The sequence below is a fragment of the Choristoneura fumiferana genome, chromosome 17 (genome assembly GCF_025370935.1).
Source record: "Choristoneura fumiferana chromosome 17, NRCan_CFum_1, whole genome shotgun sequence".
Taxonomy (NCBI): domain Eukaryota; kingdom Metazoa; phylum Arthropoda; class Insecta; order Lepidoptera; family Tortricidae; genus Choristoneura; species Choristoneura fumiferana.
In genome coordinates, this window is record NC_133488.1 from 2,592,998 (window position 1) to 2,615,012 (window position 22,015).

At 37.0% G+C, this 22,015-nt stretch overlaps 2 protein-coding genes across 4 annotated transcripts in view; one reads left to right on the forward strand and one right to left on the reverse strand.

The window, feature by feature from the left end:
* The window catches only part of LOC141437461 (protein yellow-like), a 49,893-nt gene extending 41,917 nt beyond the window's left edge, over positions 1–7,976 (reverse strand). Inside the window, exon 1 of one of the 2 annotated variants that reach the window (XM_074100852.1) lies at positions 7,867–7,976. The gene's annotated coding sequence lies outside the window, so the exon portion shown is untranslated. Of the gene's footprint in view, positions 1–6,400; positions 6,539–7,866 lie in introns of those variants that run through there. The other variant, XM_074100851.1, reaches the window with a different exon arrangement.
* A 3,507-nt stretch (positions 7,977–11,483) lies between these two features.
* Positions 11,484–14,806, forward strand: LOC141437462 (phosphatidylinositol-glycan biosynthesis class X protein-like). Of its 2 annotated transcripts, none has more exons than XM_074100853.1 (4): positions 11,484–11,794; positions 12,318–12,465; positions 13,385–13,539; positions 14,614–14,806. In XM_074100853.1, the coding sequence occupies exons 1-4, from the start codon at positions 11,673–11,675 to the stop codon at positions 14,789–14,791; spliced, it is 603 nt and encodes a 200-aa protein (XP_073956954.1). In that variant the 5' UTR covers positions 11,484–11,672; the 3' UTR covers positions 14,792–14,806. The 2 variants fall into 2 exon arrangements, with proteins under 2 accessions (XP_073956954.1, XP_073956956.1); XM_074100855.1 differs by lacking the exon at positions 11,484–11,794 and adding an exon at positions 11,801–11,970.
* The last annotated feature ends 7,209 nt before the right edge of the window (positions 14,807–22,015 follow it).

Genomic DNA, 22,015 nt, shown 5'->3' on the forward strand with positions numbered 1-22,015 from the left:
AATATTTTGCAATATCTCAAATTAATTATGGCAAATATGCGTTCCGGGGCAATGAATGTCTGTGTTTTGAGACAGTTTTGTCTTTACCTTTGTCCTCCCTTTTTTCCGAACAAAACGGGGACTATGCAACACTGTGACATGCTCGATATTTTTATGGTACGGTAAGGTGTATGATTTTAATCTAAACTTTGTTTTCACGCCCGTAATAACAGACTTTGAAAGCCATACTTAAAAACCTCACGCAACAGTGCGCCATCTAGTGAGACAAAAAACGATAGCCCTCATTCCAGCGTTACAATGCTGGCTGCAAAAAGCTCGAGAATTAAAAAAAAACCAAAGGCAGAACCGGTATAGAGCCTGATGGAATCGGTAGAATTCCAAATTCGAACTCGACATTTCCTTCCTCGAAGCGTAAGGCGCGGTACTTAGTGTGGAATGCCCTGACCTACAATATTGAGTCGCTACGTACGAGTACCTACCTCTTACTGCTACTAGGATTCTGATCTAAATTAATACGATACCTTCTTTAAGCCAATTGGTAGTAAATTACCCCTACTCTACCATTGCAGTCTTTTTTCGAATTCTCCTCATGTTACAAGCTCTTTACCTGACGTACCTACCTCTTACTGCTTGTAGTATTCTGATCTAAATTAATACGATATTAATTAAGCCAATTGGTAGTAAATTACCCCTACTCTACCATTACAGTCTTACCTGATTGTCCAAAGCAGGGTTACGTATGTCTTTCGTATAGCGTATGTTTGTATGAATGTGTGTACGTATGTACGCATGAACATTTTGTAAGTCTTTTTCTTTGGTCCTCTTTGTAGCTTAAACGGCTGGACGGTATTCAACATTGAGTCATCATTAGATTTGCAAAACTGGAGTGACGTAGAGTATATTTTATAAAATTTCAAAATGGCTTCCGCGGGAAAAAATATGGATGATGAGATATTTTTTTTGGCAAAAAAAAGTGTACTACTATAGAAACTTCAACAGGCAGGACCGTTGATCGGAGGTCAGGACCTATTAGGTACTGGAAAATTATGTGCTGGTCATGATTTTGAAAGGTAGTCCAATTTATTTTTAATTTTTTAAGTCTTATTGACTTGACATTTTGGTATACATATTTACATTGAATGACATACAAGTACAGTCGCCAAACAAGCTTATTGTTAAGATTTATTGCGATTATGAACTTGGACAAGTTGGGACAACTTTCGTTGCATACCTGTCTTGTTCTCTCGCTTTGTCGTACGACCGAGTTTAAAAGACAGAACGAGAGCTTACACAATGTTTAAATACTTACTCATAATCCACTTTGCATTATCGTATGTCTCAGGGGCTTGACGATTACGGAATCTAATCACGTAATAGAGCGACATAGCTCAGTAATTTTAACTTCTACATTGCTTACCATACCGCCTTGTGATTGTGAATAATTACCAAACCAATAAAAAGTTTAAAAGCCGTGGTGGCCTAGTGGTTTGACCTATCGCCTCTCAAGAAGAGGGTCGTGGGTTCAAACCCCGGCTCGCACCTCTGAGTTTTTCGAAATTCATGTGCGGAATTACATTTGAAGTTTACCACGAGCTTTGCGGTGAAGGAAAAACATCGTGAGGAAACCTGCACAAACCTGCGAAGCAATTCAATGGTGCGTGTGAAGTTCCCAATCCGCACTGGGCCCGCGTGGGAACTATGGCCCAAGCCCTCTTGTTCTGAGAGGAGGCCTGTGCCCAGCAGTGGGACATATATATAGGCTGAGATGATGATGAATAAAAAGTTGGAAAATCCCCGACATTATCACTTCAAAGTTTAATATCTCAAATACGGCTAAACCGATTTTGATAAAACATGTCTAAAAACCATCGCTAGAAACTATATGCTTTCAAATAAAAAAAAACACATACAAATCGGTTCACCCGTTTAAGAGCTACGGTGCCACAGACAGACACACAGACACACATAGCGGTCAAACCACGGTCAAACTCATAACACCCCTCTTTTTGCGTCGGGGGTTAATAAAAGGCTACCTAATGTTTAACGAATAACGAGATGTAATGTAATCCATACTAATATTATAAATGCGATAGGTGCCTGTATGTTTGTGTGTTTGTATGTTTGTCCGTCTTGATTTTGATTTTTAGCATAGAGATAGTTTATGGGTCAGAAACTGACACATGCTTTTTTTTATCCCGGAAAAATGCAGTTCCCGAGGGAACCACGCGCGATAACCGAATTCCACGCGGACGAAGCCAAGGGCAAAAGCTAGTCAAATATATAATCGTGAATCGTTCAAAAACATCGTCATTTTGAAGTTCAATATACCAAGAAACACCGTTAGGAGACTTATTTTCACGGAAAAAAACGCATTGAAATCGGTGCATCTATTTGACAGCTAAGATGCCACAGACAGACAGACAGTGGCAACAAATTTACCCATTTTTTTTACGTCGGGGGTTAAAAAGAACTCCCAGCCGGACTCCTAGGTACCTATTTTACTGTCATATAAATTAGGTAATATTAGTTTTTTTTGTAATAAATCGTTTTATTTAAATGAATAGACACATAATTAAAAACACAACACAAGATAAAACAATATGATAATATGGTAATATTACTTGCACAATTGCTAAAATATAAAATGACTCACGTAAATTGTTACAAATTGATTTATTAAGCGAATGTAACTATCTTAACACAATTATTGTAAAATCGTCCTTAGTATCTTGAGTTTAACGCTAGTTGTTCACTAATTCGGAATGCAATTGTGTTAATAAAATTAATATTTACTTTACACATTCCTTGGCATGCTTGGTAAATTACAGAAGCGTGAAGAAGGTTGTATCGTTTGTTTTAAATATTGGCAGTATGCGCTAATTTGTTTCAGTCTTTTTAATTATTATTTTTTTAATAGCCTATATAGTGTCCCACCCACTGCTGGGCAAAAGCCTCCCCTTTCTCCTTCCACTCGTCTCTGGCTTCGGCAAAATGTTGCCAGTCCGGCTGGAATCGCTCCAAATCGTCCCGCCACCTTCTTTTAGGCCTACCTCTGCTCCGGTGCCCGTCGCTTGGAACCCAATCAGTGGTGATTTTGCCCAACGATCCGGATGCATCCGGCAGACATGTCCTGCCCTATTTTTAATTAATAAAATAAATATAATATAATAATATGTTATTTGCGAATGTGTCTACAGGTGTCTACTAATGTTTTAATACTAATTTTATTATCTATTCTGTGCTTATTTAAAAAAAAATACCACTCCTAAGAAAATATATTTGAATGTCTTTTTGTGGAATGTTTTTTTTTTAGTATATGAAGATTCAACTCTACACGCCATCGATCACGCAACTCATCTGCTCATAGTCCCCCGACTGATCGCATGATAATATAAAAAAATAAGAAAAATAAGTACTTAGTATATTACTGCAGAGGGCGGGAAATGCATTCCTGCCGAGGCCTGTATACTGTTTTTCTCCAAATATGCGAGGAAATAAAACGAAAACATTTGTTTTATTCGACACAATATGTTTAATTTCGAATTCGATAATTTCGCCTCAATGAGGGCTATCGTTTTTTGTCTCACTAGATGGCGCACTGTTGCGTGAGGTTTTTAAGTGTGGCTTTCAGAGTCTGTTATTACGGGCGTTAAAACAAAATTTAGATTAAAATCATATTTAAAACACCATAAAACCGTACCATAAAAATATCCAGCAACCACAGTGTTGCTTAGTCCCGTTTTGTTCGGAAAAAAAGGGAGGACAAAAGTTTCCAAAAGACATAACTGTCTCAAAACACTGACATTCATTGCCCCGTAACGCATAATTGCCATAATTAATTTCAGGTAGTGCAAAATATTCACAAAAAAAATCTAATTATAAATAAACCCGCGTAGCTCACCCAAAAACTATGAGATTTGACATTTCGGAGACCTCACGCTACACTAGCGCCTCTAGCGGCGAATTCATTCGCGATAGCCCTCATTTCGATATTAAAGATTTGGGTCCGAATCATATAATTTGGTTCCACATGGGTACAATATAGTAACCAAAATAAATAAAAAAAAACTTATAGGATAAGTAAATATAAATATTATACGTTTTTACTTTTAGTCAAAGTGGCAATTCCTAAACGCACAACATTAAAAAAACATACATTATCATAGTCTAATTATACCTTTTTTTTTCTTTTTTAATGATTTGGACACATCATTATTGGCATTAGCTAAACGCAGAAAACAAAGTTTTTTTAAATATCGGTTTTTGTTCGTGACTATTGGAATATTGGCTGGCTGTTTGGTGAATTTTCGGTCTTGGATGAAATTAAAAGTAAAAAAACCTGCACAATATTAACACTTCCCGGACATGTCCGGGAAGTAATGCCACTTTTTTATTTAATATATTATCGCATCAACGCATATAACGATGGTCTTCCCGGTCGATTTTTCCAACATTAATGAGAACATTTTTTCTCAAAATAGTTTTCTTTTAATTCAGTTATGAGACCCATGCAAAGTTGAGTGTAGACTGACTCATTATTAGGTTAGGTATGACACATTGAAAAACTCTCGGTAAATTCGAAATATTTACTTTAATGATTCAAGGAAGACTGAAGTTTATTAATTGAATCGAAGCGGAAAATTGTTGCTTCCCGCTTATCACTTTTGAATGAAAATGATTCATCGAAGGGTATTTAACTCTCTGTCATTGACAAAATTATATACATAATTACTTAGCTTTAATCTTTTGGATTTGGATATTATACATTTAGTTATTTAACCAATCACGCACGAGCAAACGTCAAACGGAGCTCACGATACTAACGCCATCTAGCGATATTTCCTCTCTGTGAAAACCCTCATTATCCGGGATAAAAAATACCCTATTGAGTATGTCCTTCCCCGGGACTTAAACTAGGTGTATACCGAATTTCATCTAAGCTTATATATTATTGAGATAGGTGGTATTTTTCCTAGAAAATTATGCTATTTCCTTAAAAATATGAATCTAACCAATTTCTAGGCAATTGAAGTCAAATGACTATCCTCTTGTTTGTGCAACAACAAAACAAGCAAGAATCCGACGAAACAAGAATCCTGCATAAATCTATCTAAAACCTCCACAAGCTGAGTAGGACCTACTCCTACTCTCTTTTACGTGCTAGAGCTATAATGCCCTGTCATGGCCCTGTCTGTGGCATTGATCGACTTTGGCGTCAAACTTAAAACACCCCTTTTGAGTCGGGGGTTAAAAATACGAAAGGTTGTGAATTATATAGCTTGGAGATAGCTTGTACTCGTACACTACAATAATACACGGGCTATTTTATAAAAAAAAAAATTACGCGGGCAAAGTCAGTGGCAGAAGCTAACAATAAAAGCACATAAAAGTAAACGTATAAAGGATATTTATAATGGATCCTTGAACCTGTGTCTGTCCCCATTTCTAGCTACTGAATGAGTAAAGTGGATCCTATCTTATCTTCAGGACTTTTGGATAAACTATGACCCATTGAGAACTTATATTGAGTGCATGAACCCCTTCATTATTACATCCCCCCCTTCATCTTCATTATTATCCTGTTAGGTATACCTATTCACAGACTAATTCAAATCAGCCAGAAATAATATAATTATATCCTACTTATCCTAAATATACTACAAATGCGGAAGCTTGTGAGTATGTGTGTGTGTGTGTGTGTATATATTTGTTATTCCTTCACGCTATACCTAACGGCTGGGCGAATTAAGGTGAAATTTGGTATGTGATAGTTTAACATCTGGAATAACACATGGGCTACTTTTTATCCCGATATTCCCGCGGGATCGCGATAAAATCACAGAATATCAACCGCTGGGTTTAGAGTTATGAAATAAAGTAAATTTTGGGAATTCCCGCAGAAATTCTTATTTGTTAAAATACTCCTTCACCTTCACACTAAAAGGGTTGGACGGGTTTGGATGAAATTTGGTATTTAGATAGTTGAACTTTAACTGAAATAAATAACATATAGGCTACTTTTTACTTCAATAAATAAACAATAAATCCGGGTATTTCTGGTGTTAATTAAGTCGACTTAAAAAACGTACTTAATCAATTAGAATGTAGTTTTAAGCGCTACTTAGATAGAACCCATTCGCATTTCACCTTGAATTAAGTTATTCAATTTAACGTTCGTTTGCCAATTGTAATATGTTAACGCCTAAAATTAAAGACAGGTGCAATTTAGAACCTTTGAAAAACTTGGTCAGACATGGATTTATAACAGTAAATACAACGGGAGATAAATAAAACTTATAAACTTCAACTCTTTCGTCATTACACGCGTCCATTTTCGAAAAAAAAAGAAAAATGTTGCCAGCTCTTAAACCGCGAGTTTATTAAATAAAATGAGACTCACCTTTTTCGTTAGATGGGGTTTATCACGTAATTACAAACACGGTTGGGAACGTTATAAGCACAGTGCACGAGTTGACAGACCGGTGGCTTGTCAGTGACTGAGGTAGCCGTACCTGCACAAGGGTGACCAACTAGCGGTGCCTTGAGACTGTTCTACGGCCGTTGCATTTTTGAGCACTTCCAAAAACGTTTTATCCAAATCGATTTGATACGGTGCAGGTACTTGTCGTATTCAATATTGTGAATTGTCTTTGTGTGCGTTGCACCAAGTTACTATATAAATCCCAATAACACCCCACCCACCACAACTCTGCCGTGCAATAGATATTGGCAGTACCTAAGTCTGATTTTGCCCAAGATAAAAATTGAACTTATTCCTGCTAGGTATCCGTTAGTCAGATTTTGCGAAAAATAATTTTATTTTTCCTTAATTGTGCTTTCTTATTTGTACGTTAAGTCAAACTTGTTACTAACCTACTTTGATATGGGAGAAACTCCTTGGGATAAAAAAAATGATAATTTGTAACGATAACCAATGGTAAACCAGAGGTCGTATTGTCTAAAGTTTCTGACGCTCGCGATCACAATCAAATGACAGTTTTTTGTACGCAAAAAGTGGCATTTGATTGTGATCGCAAGTGTTAGATACGTTACGTAATAGACCCTGAAAAAGTGAGCTCTCACGATCGCATTCACCATCTGCTTATATTCTCATCCTAGGGTAACTGCACTAGTGAATGAACCCTTACGGAAATTCTCGACTTTGAAGTTAATTTTAGACAGTTAGCACCGTTTAGTTTATTTAAAATATTACTTTTTTATAGCAAAACCAACTACTCTAGTCGGCTACCATCATCATTTTTTAACAGAATTACTGCACAATTTTAAGATGTAGCACTAATGGCAAAAATGGAAAATCAATCAACAAATGGAACCAATGAACAACTTTGAAAATTTATCAATCATGTTTTGTTATATTATAAAGATACAAAACCGAAGTTACATTAACACAACTACATTCAATAGGTTATTCATTTGGTCGTTTCCATGTCCTAAAACAATTATAGTACAAAAATAAGAGTAACCGTAACGTGTACTTTACTCCGTTGCCATTTCAAAACTGTAGCTTAGGACTCGAAGCAAATTGACCAAAACCTAACGAAAGGTGCTAATCGAAAAAAAATACGAGGTGTGGTAGAAACGTACAAAATTCTTATTATTTCAAAAAATGTGCGTTTTATTCATTCACTGGTACGCTTACCCTATACCGTGTAAAAAAAGTGATAAATCGATTTGGATTTCAAGTACGTTAGATAATAAAGGGCCAGCTGTTAAATTTCAAGCTGGAATTAGCTCGTACGTAAGTTTGACTGTTAAGTATTTTAACTTAAATTTCTACTTGCTTTATTTACATAATCGGAGATTTTACATGCTCAGTTCTGTGTTTAAACTATGAAATATAGTTACCCTAGCTCAATCCGTAACCACCTCCATAGATGAACCAACTGTAGACAGGCTTGAGCTAACGAGCAGACACTGCAATGAAATACGCGCTGATACTATGTGGGCACAATTACGTATACGCACTTGACAATGCGTATGCGTGTGTGTCGCACTGTGTCCGACTAACGGCAACCGAAATTGCCGCCTGCAGGCGCAGTGGAAGCTCGGGGGCTACTACGAAATTCGAAAATCGAAATTCGTATCATACCGTCCCTCTCACTCTCGTTATAAATAATATTAGCGTCAGTAGGACGGGAAGATACGAAGTTCGAATTTCGCACTTCGTAGTATGGCCCAGCAGGGCTACTACGAAACTCGAAACTCGAAGTTCGTGTGGTGCGGTCCCTCTGACACTTATACTATTTAATACGAGAGTGAGAGGGACGGTACGATCCGAACTTCGAGTTTCGAGTTTCGTAGTAGCCCTGCAGGGCCTGCCTAGTTGAGCTAGTGGATAGTGAAATTTGTGAACCCCCGTGCCACAGAACTAGTAAGAAGTATAGACATTTTATATTTAAGCCGAGGACCCATTCTTACCTTACCTTACCTGCGGGGCTACTCCGAAATTCGAAAATCGAAGTTCGTGTCGTTCCGTCCCTCTGACACTTATACTATTTAATAAGAGGGAGAGAGGGATGGTACATACGATACGAACTTTGATTTTCGATTTTCGAAGTAGGCCCTCTGGCCATCTGTATTTATTATTGCAGCGACCTAGCGCCATCTAGTAGTCCTATAAAAGAATTCCCATGGCTTTTCCCCTATGGCAACAAATAATTTAAAATTATGCTACCAATTTCCTTGAAAAATCCTGCTAAAAATTAATATTTTTCCATGTTTAGGATTGAAATTTAGCAGCAATATACATTATCTTGATATATGACTGCTAAATTCCCTAGTTCCGGGCTCTGTTTTTGTCTGTCAGTCAGTTACATTATTCTTTCATAGCTACTATTTTAATGCTATTCTATTCTATACAATATTTTACCAAACTATAGTAAAACCCTAGAAAAACTTAGATATCTAAATTCGAGCGCAAATATATACGGATAATCTACCTACCTATCTAATTGAAAGTTCGACTAGGTAATCGAACTCGATTAAACTTTGGTACCATTAGGAAGGCATTGACGTAGTAAGCACGTTTCGATACATATTGTAATGATTCATTGCGATGTTTGGTACTCTTTAAAGTATAACCCCTAAGCCCAGCCCGCAATGAGATGTAAATGATGTAAAGGTATAAATTTTGTAGCATTAAGTCAACTATGCAAGTTCATCGCGATAGTAACCAGTAGATTAGAGTAGATAAGATTAGATTTTCCCTTTTACAGAGATAGATTATTATTTTTTGCTATCAGCTCATTTAGTTATAAACTTAACCCAATCATAACACAAACGTCAAAGTATTGAAATTGAATTGAAATAATTTAATTGGCATTCTTTTTCAAAAATACTGTCTTCACAGTTTGTCTACAGGATACAGTCTCTATATGAACATAAAGTAATGTGTAATTAAAATTGCATAAATGTTTATTGTTACAACTCTGTTTAATTTAATGAATCAGGCGTTACTTTTGCGGAGGTACTTATCAATTAACTGAAACAATTACTTTGCTCACCCGCGACCTTATGATAGCCTACGTTTATGCAAGAAATGAGTGTTCATGCAGTTCTTCCACCTCCACACTGTAAGAACACAAAAATCACGCAAACCCATTCTACCACCACCACCACACTAAATAGATAGATAGATATAATCTTCATCTTCACTACACTACACTCAAACAGAGCTCAACTTTAGAGCACCACAACCATTCACCATGCTACCATATGTTAGACTCAACTACAATAACTAAGTATGTTACTGTTTTATGGAAGAGTTTCTAACAAATATTTTAAGCTTTTAATAGTAGATTATTGTCGTGGCCTGGAAGTAGGCAATTGCTGGCTGAGTATGAGTATTAAACGGACGAGCTTGCGAGTCCGTTTAACTAAAACGAAGCCAGCAATTGCTATTCCAGCCGAGACTAATATAAAGTTTTTCTCAAAAATGGTGAATAATTCTGAAATAGAAAAAACTTTTTCTCAAAATATATTATAAAATTCAATTTTATTCCAATATTTTTCTTTTTTCATTAAAAATAAACTGCAGGTGTATTTTTCCACCGAAAACACCACAAGCTATTTCAGACCCAATAGAAAAAGTCCGGAGTTCCAACAAAATATCTGATACCGGCCAGGTCCGGCCATTAGACTTGGCTATATACGACTTGTACCAACATTTCCATGGCCTTTTTAACTTAAAAAAAAATGTGACTGATTGCAGGCGCGCTAATTCATTATTGTCGAGCTAGCGCACCTGCAATCTTTTTAACTTTTTAATTTTTCGCTGACCATAAACTATGCACTTCACCTTCTGATATGTAAAGAATAATGTCAACTTTTACGGACATTTTTGAAAAGAATTATTTACAAACGGACCAAACTGACCCCACGCACGATACAAGTGTCAACTAAATAGTAAGCTTCTCACAGAAACCATCACTTTGGAGGAAAAAAATTTTGAACTAAAATTCAAGGTAGGTATTTTTCCAGAATATTTCTTCCAGTATTTGAACAAGTCTATGAAGATCTCAACAAAGATCTTTCACCGCAAACTTTTTTCAAAATTATGTGACATTCTTTTATACATTTTAAAGACTGGTTAAATGCGTGTGTATATTTGTGAATAATTAATTAAAAAATTGTGAGAAACTTTTTTAAGGAATACAATAATCGTACCACTGGCTTAATTATTCCGAATTTACTTTGAGGTAGGTATATTTTTTAAGTAATTTACGCTTTTTTACTACAACTGGTTTCCAGAGCTTTTTTAAGAATCTGATAAGACATTTAAAGAATTTTTGTCTCCAAACTAAGGCACCTAAAAAAAATATTTTAATAAATGCTTAATGTACACCAATACGTGATCATATGTGGTACTATTGGTAGTCAGTCATAATACTTAGCCCATATTACATTGCCAAGAGATGGTCGTCGTACGAATCGCGTATGGCGACACCGAAAACTTTATTTATTTATATTGAGTTACTGTTCAAACGGATTAGTTTTTTAAATATTGCTTTTTATTATAACGTGCATTAATTAGTAAGTTCATTTCGGATTTCTGCATAAAATACATACGCCTACAACATTTTGTTGTGCAAGGATTCTCTCGTCATATAATTTTCACTATGAATTTGCTATGAATAAAGGAAGGCGTTAACATGACCAGTAGAACTACTACGAAATTCGAAAATCGAAGTTCGTATCGCATCTTGAGAGGGATGGTACGATACGAACTTCGATTTTCGAATTTCGTAGTAGCCCTGCAGAAGCTGGTTAAATAGCCCTGACTAAATGTACAAATTCAGTAACTTCAAGAAAAAATCTACTAGTTGTCAAAAAAAATTGTAAGTATAATTTTTATAATAATTAATTAATGTTTAGTTTAAACCTATATTAATTCATTAAGTTATTTATATTTAAAATTGGACGCTTTTTACGATCTAAGTATGTTAAGCTAGCAACATTTTTAAAACGTCAATCAATTGTCAAATGAAAACAAACTAATCGCCCTAACCTCAATTTCTTGTTTACATGCAAATATATATATATTTTTTTTAGTTTTAACACTAATATAAATTAAAAAAGCATCTTTAGAAATTGCCTTAATCTTAGGAGTAATAAAAAACATTTAAAGTTCTACTATTTCCGCATCTGAAGCCATGTTGAAGAGATTGAAAAATGTCGTGCCCGTGCTATCATGTCTCTTTGTAATTTCGCATTCAAACTCGTGTAGTTTTGATATTAAAGTCAAACAAACCCTCCGTAATGAAGGATTCCATAGGTGAAAACAGTGTTACAATATTTCCGGTGCACACTTATAGAATACCTATAGCCGTTCGCGACTCCGTCTGCGACAGTCCGCGTAGTATTTTTTATCGCTATCCCGGGGGAACTGCAATTTTCCGGGATAAAAACTATCCTATATCCTTCCCGAGCAATGACAACCGGTCGCTTTAGGTTAGCAACCATTACTGCCAATGACATCTGACAGCAGACTCAAACTATCTGTAAGTAGGTATACCGAATTTCATCAAAATCGGTTCAGAGGTTTGGACGTGATTGAGTAACAAACATTTAAATATCCAACATCTTCACAAACTTTCACATTTATAATATTAAGTATAGTAGGAAGTAGAATAATCAATTTTAATCATGTTTTGTTTGCAACTCTTGTGTTGTGCTTACTAGCTCGTACAGCCTTTGTAAAGGCAATAGTATTTTACTAAAAAACTGTTCTATTTATTTCACAAACAATCCAATGCACTGCATTATCATTTCAAAGCTGCGTCAATTTCTTATTACAGGAACATAACCTATGGCATTGTCTTCAATAGCGATGCAAACCGGGACTCTTGGCCTCTGCGGGACTGCATCATAGGGCTGGACCAAACGCTGCCTCCAGGAGTATATGCTAACCCTGATGAACTGGGGGATTTGAGGAGAGCAGGAAAGGTAATGAAACAAAACTATGTAGGAAATTTTATCTTTTGTTTTTAGCAATGTGCTTGCTGAACCTGCACCTCCATGGCATTACACATTAAGGGGCTGTTTCACCATCCATTGCTTAGCGCTAACTGACGGTTAAATGTGATGTGGTCTCCGTCTATTCAAATTAAACAAATAGGTAGAGATGGCATCACACTTAACCACCAGTTAACACTAATCAATGGATGGTGAAACAGCCCCTAAAGGCGTTATACTAACTAGATCATGGGAATCCAACATCTGAAGTCTCAGCTCAGAAGAGTCGAATAATCACCTGCCCAAGCAGAGTCTCCATTGGCAATCTACTGGCAGAAGAGGGACCATATGGAGGTGATCAGTTGAGAAGGAGGCTGGCTCAATTGGTCTCGGCTGGGAAGAGCTGGAAGAATTAAATCTGTTTAAAAAAAATATATACCTCTTTGAGTTTCTTGCCGGATTTCTTCTTTTGAAGCAGCACAAGATTGAGCAAAACGGAAAACTCTTCTACAAGCCCTATGTCCCTAGTGAGGGATAACAGGATCACATCATCATAATCATCAATGTTATTGTTGTTGGAAGCAATTCAATGGTGTGTGTAAAGTTCCCAAACCGCACTGGGCCTGCGTGGGAACTACTGCCCAAGCCCTCGCATTCTGAGAGGAGACCTGTGGCCAGCAATGGGACGTAGATAGGCTGGGATGATGATAATAATAATGTACCATGTTGAGTTTCTTGCCAAGTTCTTCTCAACAGAGGTTTTTCTGAACCGGTAGTAGATTTTTTACATTCATAACTGCTTGTTATAGCCTGTGTGTGTCTGTGGGGCATAAAAGTCCAAAAAGTCAGTAACCAGTTAGCATCACTAATCTTTAAACCAAGTGTAAGAAATATCACTCTTTGTTTCCAGCTGAACGTAATACCGAAGACTCGTATCAACACGGAGCTTCCGGCTGAACAGTCTACCTCCAGCAGTGTATACATCATCGGAGAGGTGACAGACGACAAGGCCTATCTATGGATGCCGGTGCATGCAAGATACCATCAAGCTGTCCCTGGCGGAGGGTAATAACAAACACTCTAATATTCATCATCATATCAGCCCACTAAATATTAACCTCTTCCAGGGCAACAACTCAAATATACGCACTGCCGGTTCCGCGCCAAAGACCGGCATAAACGACGATTACTTCAATGCAAAAGCAACCCTTGGTAAATTGTGTTAAGGTCCAATTTCAGACATTGCATTGTAGACTGGCGTATGATGTCTTTTGTATTTGACGTGCCGGCGAAAAGGTTAAAATGTGAAAGTTTGTGAGAATGTATGTATGTTGGTTCCTTCACGCTAAAAGACTGGTTAGATCATTTCCCCACAACCATCTTTTCCTAGTAGCTAAATTTCCAGTTGCATATTTTCCTATTCTTGATTTACACCAGACGTAGTATTTATTCCTTACATGATTTTTCCATTAGCAGATTTTCCTAATTGCTTTTTCCTTAAGTCCTTAAATTAAGACCTTTTTTTTTAATGCCCTAACTAAAGTGTTTTAATTCACACGCCTAGCTTAGCTAAAAATGTAAAAAAAAAAAAAATGTTTTTTTGTGACATGTTAGTGTCACTGGTCAAGTATGTGATTTTTACAATTATTTTGCCTTTAATAATAACTGTGAAGTTATTTTATATACGACTTTGGACGATTTTGGCCAAAATATAATTAGGTATGGTTAAGTGCGAAAGTATGGATTTATCTAACCCTTCAAAAATGTGTACCACAGCCTCTTACTCCGGCGGAGTAAGGCCGTGGTAACATTTTTTTTATTTTTTGTATTCAACTGTATGGAAAACGAGCAAGTGGGTCTCCTGATGGTAAGAGATCACTACCGCCTATAGACACCTGCAACACCAGGGGGATTGCAGATGCGTTGCCAACCTAGAGGCCTAAGATGGGATACCTCAAGTGCCAGTTATTTCACCGGCTGTCTTACTCTCCACGCCGAAACACAACAGTGCAAGCACTGCTGCTTCACGGCAGGATTAGCGAGCAAGATGGTGGTAGCAATCCGGGCGGACCTTGCACAAGGTCCTACCACTAAACAAAAGTAAAAGTAACAAAAGTTATCTCTCTCTCTCTTGCTCAGTATGGCGCGGAACGAGATACACGCGCCGCGTTTGTTCCTGCGCTGCGCGGACGGGCGGCTGGCGCGCTGCGCCGGCGCCGCCATCAGCTTCCTCTGCAACGGCGGCTCCCGGGACCAGTGCAGCTGGAGAGAACTGCCATACACCTTGGTAAACAATAAATACTCTGCAGTTCCATAGACGACCGGACATTTAGACGACCGGATGGCCGAGTGGTTAGAGAACCTGACTACGAAGCTTAAGGTCCCGGGTTCGAATCCTGGCCGGGGCAGATATTTGTATGAATAATACGAATGTTTGTTCTCGGGTCTTGGATGTTTAATATGTATTTAAGTATGTATTTATCTATATAAGTATGTTTATCCGTTGCCTAGTGTCCATAGTACAAGCTTTGCTTAGTTTGGGACTAGGTCAATTGGTGTCAAGTGTCCCATGATATTAATTATTATTATATTATTATTACAGTCGGCATAAATACATGCAAACTGCATGCTACCTGCAATTGAAATGTATGGGCAGTCGGCAGGTGCAGTAACATTGCAGTTGGACTGCAGTTCGCTTGTGCTGGCCCTCAGCGAAATACGGTTCGCCACGCCAGTACATTCCAGTACAATGTGGGTGGCCCTGTGTTCTGCCTTCAAGTATGTCATGTAACGGCTTTCTGCAGAACTGCCCTACACCTTGGTTAACAAAACAATACCTACTAATGCCAAACACTCGCCGCCTGTGGTGCCATAAGTGACAATGACACAGACGGGCCGCATTCTGACTGCAACGTTACTGCCGACTACCGTTCCATTGCAGTCAAACTGCACGCAAACATGACGACCAGATGGCCTAGTGGTTGGAGAACCTGACTACGAAGCTTGAGGTCCCGGGGTCGATTCCCGTGTCGGGGCAGATATTTGTATGAAAAATACGAATGTTTGTTCTCGGGTCTTGGATGTTTAATATGTATTTAAGTATGTACCTATCTATATAATTATATTTATCCGTTGCTCAGTACCCATAACACAAGCTTTGCTAAGCTTACTTTGGGACTAGGTCAATTGGTGTGAATTGTCCCGTGATATATATATTTTAAAATGTACGCTGACTGCGACTGACTCCTAAATTACTGGGCCTATATTTATTTAAATGAAAAAGGTTCAAAATAAATGCATTTAACATTCTTCTATTATAGGTAAATAGAGATATTAGATATAATATTACCTTCTGAAAAAATGCACTATAAAATTTAAAAACACATTTCTGGTACTTATAAGAAGAAACAAATAGTTGGAAAACCCCCGGCATTGTCACTTCACAAGTTCAATATCTCAAAAACGGCTGAACCAATGTTGATAAAACATGTCTTTTCTTTTTTTTTTTTTTTTATTCGATTGGATGGCAAACGAGCAAGTGGGTCTCCTGATGGTAAGAGATCACCACCGCCCATAGACACCTGCAACACCAGGGGGACTGCAGATGCGTTGCCAACCTAAAGGCCTAAGATGGGATACCTCAAGTGCCAGTAATTTAACCGGCTTAAATCTCCACGCCGAAACACAACAGTGCAAGCACTGTTAGATGATATTAAAATAATAATAACAATAATCAACAGTAAAAATATAGAAATAGAATGTGTAAATAAAGTATGTACTTTATCATGTCTTAAATGCTATAACCATCGCTAGAAACCTGCTTGTCAAATAAAAAAAACGCATCCAAATCGGTTCACCCGTTTAAGAGCTACGGTGTCACAGACAGACACACATAGCGGTCAAACATTATATTTGGTCGCCCTGCTTTTGGTCGCTGTGGGGTCACTAAATGAATGATAGTAATCGTAAAATAATTAAATGTCAGGAAGAAGGTGTGACTTAAACTATGAGTGTGAGTTAATTATTATTTATTTAAGCCCTCTCATTGTGAGAGGATGCCTGTGCCCAGCAGTGGGACAAATATAGGCTGGGATGATGATGATTATAATTATTATGTGTCCAACTTCTTGCCATCCATTGACTTTACACTTGTATTTTTATAATAAATACCTAATTTACTTGCTTATCAGTTATCATCAAAAACGAAAACTTAATTAAAAAGACTACCAAATTAGTAAATGACTAGCTTTTGCCCGCGACTTCGTCCGCCTGGAATTTGGTTATCGCGCGCTGTTCCCTCGTGAACTGTGCATTTTTCCGGGATAAAAAGTAGCCTATGTCACTCTCTGGCCCATAAACTATCTCTATGCCAAAAAGACGGAACAGCGCGCGATAACCGAATGAGGGCTATCGCGAATGAATTCGCCGCTAGAGGCGCTAGTGTAGCGTGAGGTCTCCGAAATGTCACTCATAGTTTGGGTGAGCTACGCGGGTTTATTTATAATAAGATTTTTTTTGTGAATATTTTGCATAACCTGAAATTAATTATGTTATGCGTTAAATGAATGTCTGTGCTTTGAGACAGTTTTGTCTTTCGGAACTTTGTCCTGTTTTTTCCGAACAAAACGGGACTTAGCAACACTGTGGTTGCCGGATATTTTTATGGTACGGTTTTAAGGTGTTTTAAATATGATTTTAATCTAAACTTGTTTTAACGCCCGTAATAACAGACTATGAAAGCCACACTTAAAAACCTCACGCAACAGTGCGCCATCTAGTGAGACAAAAAACGATCGCCCTCATTCCACGCGGGCGACGCCGCGGGAAAAAGCTAGTCCATACTAATATTATAATGCGACTAACTCTCTGTCTGTCTGTCTGTCTGTTGGTTACGCTTTCACGTCGAAACCACTGAACTTTTGTGAAATTTTATATAGGTATAAACCCAAGGATCAACTAGGATACCTTTTATTCCATAGAGGGCTCCATGCGCGATAAAGATCCGCGCAGACGAAGTCGCGGGCTTAAGCTAGTATTATAATAAAGTGGAAAATGTATTATTTAATTTTGTTTTTAATGACAAAATAGTGAATAATGTTTACCCATCGTATTTTGTCGGATAAGTTCGTTTTTAAATAATTAACTAAAATAAAATTATTAATTATATCTGTAGGTATTGTATTTGCGCTACAATAAGGCATTTAATTTAGTGTACTTATATCTTATTGACTTATTGTATTCTAGTCTAAATATGAACAAAGTGAAAATATTTTTTACGTTATTTTGTAGTTGCTAAGGATGTTAGTATATTAGGTACTCTACAATAAATATGATTTCGTATTGTGCAGTTAAACCTTATGGCGCTGATATAAGGCACATTCTAGCTTTATTCTCTTTACTAATAAATAATTTATTTAATTCATTCCATTATTTGATCATAAGTGACTGTTATAGTAATGTGAAATATTTAAAGTAATCATAATAAATTATAACGTACAATCGCTATTTGTTTAATTTGGTCAATAACTTGCAGACACCATCGAACCATTTTTTTTCACCCGTTCCATCAGCCGCATTGACCATTGACCCTAAGGGCGTGTCGTGACCTCTAACATTGCTATCTAAAACCGAAATGTCGCTTTCATTAAAGCTGGCCGAAACTGCGCATTAAAACCCCATTTTATTGGTTCGATTGGTTAAACTCCCCCTTTAAGGGGTGTTGGAAAGGGATGTGACATTCAAGTTAAAAGATCGATTAATAATCGATAGTTCTGAATATCATAAAAATATAAAAATATACTAAAAACTCGCGCATTGTTAGATTCCGAATTAGCAATGCAATCTCTCCTAAGCAAAATGTACCTAAGCAGACTAACATAAAAATTAAGATTTTCCATCTCATCTTATTGACTGTGCTATAAGAGCTAGATCATACCAAATCTCAAGTTGGACAATCGGACGTTACCCATAGGTTTTTCGGTTAGATAAAGCCATTTGTATGTGCACACCTATTTTATGACAGTGTATTTTGATTGCGTTGACATAGAAGTTTGATTTTTTCACTACCTCAAAGGGTAGCAGACCGCGACGCCTTCCTGAGAATAAAGGTCTTAATAGACAGACAGACGGACAATAAAGGATCCTATGAGGGTTCCGCTTTTTGTACATAGATTATACAAAGAAGTCTGAAATCGATATTTATTTAATAGTAATTCTGACTGTTCTGTACCGGTTCCTTAAAAAGGAATCCGCGTCGCAAAAATTTAAGAAAAGTAATATTTAACAATATAATATTGTTACATAATTTATAAGATGTATTTATACATTTTTCGCGACGACTTAACGTTAGCGACTTTTTGAGTGATACAGCGACATCTATCAAGAACGCGAGTAAACTGGTACAAAGATGGCGCCTTTCCATGTACAACAGACGACAGGCCAGCCTGGAATGTGGAATCTGAGGCTGTATTTCTTAACGTTTCTGACGCTCGCGATCGCATTCAAATGACAGTTTTTGTGTGCGAAATCTTTCATTTATTGATTGCGATCGCGGGCTTCAGAAACGTTAGGCCAACGTTACTAACGTTAGGCAGTACGGCGGCGGCCTCTGTTAATAATCAATTGCACTATGATTTCCTTGACAAAAGTATGGGATGTCAACGTGACATTAGTATCGCAAAGGTTCCACCGGTGGTACTCACATGGTTCAGTTTGGTCAACTGTACAGGGGGGGCTACTACTAAATTCGAAAATCGAAGTTCGTGTCGGACTGTCCCTCTCACTCTCGTATAATAGTAGATTGTTCAAAAAGGGACTAAAACAAGCCATAAGTTCACGAGATGTTTAGCCACCCGAGCAGAGCGAGGGTGGCTATATAAGTAGTTCGAATGTCATATGGTTGTTTAGTCTCGCGTTAAATACTCTAAGTCAAAGTCAAATTCAAAATATCTTTATTCAATTTAGACTATAACAAGCACTTATGAATGTCAAAAAAATCTACCACCGGTTCGGAAAAACCTCTGTTGAGAAGAATCCGGCAAGAAACTCAACGAGGTATATTTTTTTTAAACAGATTTACAATATTATTAAATGATATCTATACATCACAAGTATTTAACACAACTTTATTTTTAACACAGTAGGTTCGCTATTTGAAGGGATCGCTAATGCGGATCGGAATTATTTCCAAATATCCCTGTCCATGATAGAATCATTAACTTTATAATACGCCTTAGATATTAATGTCTTCTTGACAATAGATCTGAATTTTGTATCTGTTTCATTTATAATATTTTTTGGAATTTTATTATAAAAACGTATGCAATTTCCCAGAAACGACTACCGAATACCGGCGTGAAATAGTAGAAGATAGGTATAGCCAGCCAGTTAATGTTCGACACTTCTATGTACGACACTTTTGCAACCAAGTTTTTTTTAATCGATTCATAATGACCAACAAACAAACCCAAAAAAATCGAATTGATAACCTCCTTTTTTGAAAAATGGAGTAGCTTCGTTCGTGGAAACGATACCCTGTGGAGAAGTATACGCTGTTTGTCGGGTGAAGGAGCAGGAAGGAGCATTACTACTAACGCCATCTATAATGTGAATAATGAAACTAACAGCTGCCTTCACTGACGTAGCTAACTTACCTTTAGGTAAGCGAAATGCTAGAACTGTAAAAACTCATGAGATGGCAGCACTGTTGCAACTATTTGTCGCTGAATGCACGAAAACTGAAACCAGTTAGTAAAACTATTAAGTGAAAAAAAAATCTTTTAAAACGCTCTAAATACCTTAACATTTAAATATTTCTAGACGTTCTATATAAAACATGGTTTCCCTTGAAATATCACTCACAACTTCTCAGCGGTGCGGGTCACGTTTCAAATTAGTACTTGAATAACTAAATCTAGAATTCCTAGCGCACAATCCTATCAGCTTACCTATCTAGTGCAGTGAAAGTGCAGTCTAGTACCAGTGAATTGCAAATACGCTAAGCTCTATTTTAATAAGAAGCCACGAAGGCATTAGTACTTTGTTTGAGAATTCCTCAATTTCCTATATCCTATGTAGGTATTGCTCGTATTATGAAAATATAGATACACAGACAGTGTATAATTAAGGGCATATATTCATATTATAATAAATAATATAACGTTACCATGGCCTCAAAAATATCTATACATACACGCCACTGAAATACGTACAGTTCGATGTATACATAATATACCGGGTGTGGCCTGTAATATGAGCAAATAATTAAATAAAACATAGATCATACTCGTCAAATTCAACAACATTAGTTCTGTGACTTTAAAAAAAATAGTTTTTAAATTTTTATTACACTTTTTAAGTTTATTCGAAGAAGCAATGTAAAGCAAAATGTTTGACGTTTGTAGCGTGACAGGCGACGTCAGTTGTGTTCTAGGATGGCGTACATTGATAGCAGTATTTAATTTGTATGAAAAAAGGAAAATTCAAAGACTCCATTATTTTTAAGAGTCGCTGAACTAATCTTGTTTAGTTTAACGAGGACGATCTGTTTTAATTTTTTGCTCGTATTACAGGCCACACCCTATAGCGCTATGGCCGTATAGAGATTTATGCCCTCGACTGCAGTACAAATAAATCCGGCAGTTGTTAACTAAATTTCTATGTGAATTTCCAAAAAATATGTTGTAGATTTCATTAAGGTTTGAAGATACCCGCGCCAAGTTTCATGCCTCTAATCCTGGCGTTTGAGATGTCACGATTTTGTCCCGATCTCGTGGGACTGTCGGGATAAAAAGTAGCCTTTGTGTTACTCCACACGTCTAGCTATCTACATACCAAATTTCATCCAAGTCCGCCCTGCTGGTTTAGAGTGAAAGGTCATTATACGAACTTTGCAACCGCCTCATTTTCTTGGTCACATTTTTTTATAAATGGACTGTAAACTTGGAAACAAAGAAAATACCTATTTAACGTCGTAAAAAACATCACTTGTCGACATTTTCGATTATTTTGTACACGTCTTGTATGTAGGTTACTTCTACTGTATAACCTGGAAACTGTATTGAATCTTCTTTCATGTCAACAAAAATGTGCCTACGAAAAGTATACGGAATGAACGCGTGAATAACACGCGAATTTATATCGCATTTATAAAATTAGTAGGTAGGTTTCTGTCAAAAGTAAACAAACTCCTTGACAGTCTGTAACGAGCTGTCATTTCAAACCACATCCTGTAATAAATCTAAATTGTTATTTGCCTTTCGATACGTCAAAAGCAGGCAATTATGATTGGCGTGACAAATGGTTTTAGATCGTATTCTTGTTTCGTGAAAGTATGTTTTGGGGTGCAAGTTAAATTGCATCTGATGCCTGTTATTAGTGAGAGGTTCGGTCCCTCGTCGCTAGTGTTGTGAATGATCGGTTATTATCGATTATTTTTAAATAAATATCGATTTCAGATTTCTTTGTATAATCTATGTACAAAAAGCGGAACCCTCATAGGATCCTTTATTGTCCATCTGTCTGTCTATTAAGACCTTTATTC

Bases quoted from the DNA above. Each gene is read 5' to 3' on its own strand.
- LOC141437462 (XM_074100853.1), top strand. From the start codon at position 11,673: ATGTTGAAGAGATTGAAAAATGTCGTGCCCGTGCTATCATGTCTCTTT. The intron at 11,795-12,317 runs GTGAAAACAGTG...TTCTTATTACAG, and splicing joins CGTAATGAAGGATTCCATAG to GAACATAACCTATGGCATTG. The intron at 12,466-13,384 runs GTAATGAAACAA...CTTTGTTTCCAG, and splicing joins ATTTGAGGAGAGCAGGAAAG to CTGAACGTAATACCGAAGAC.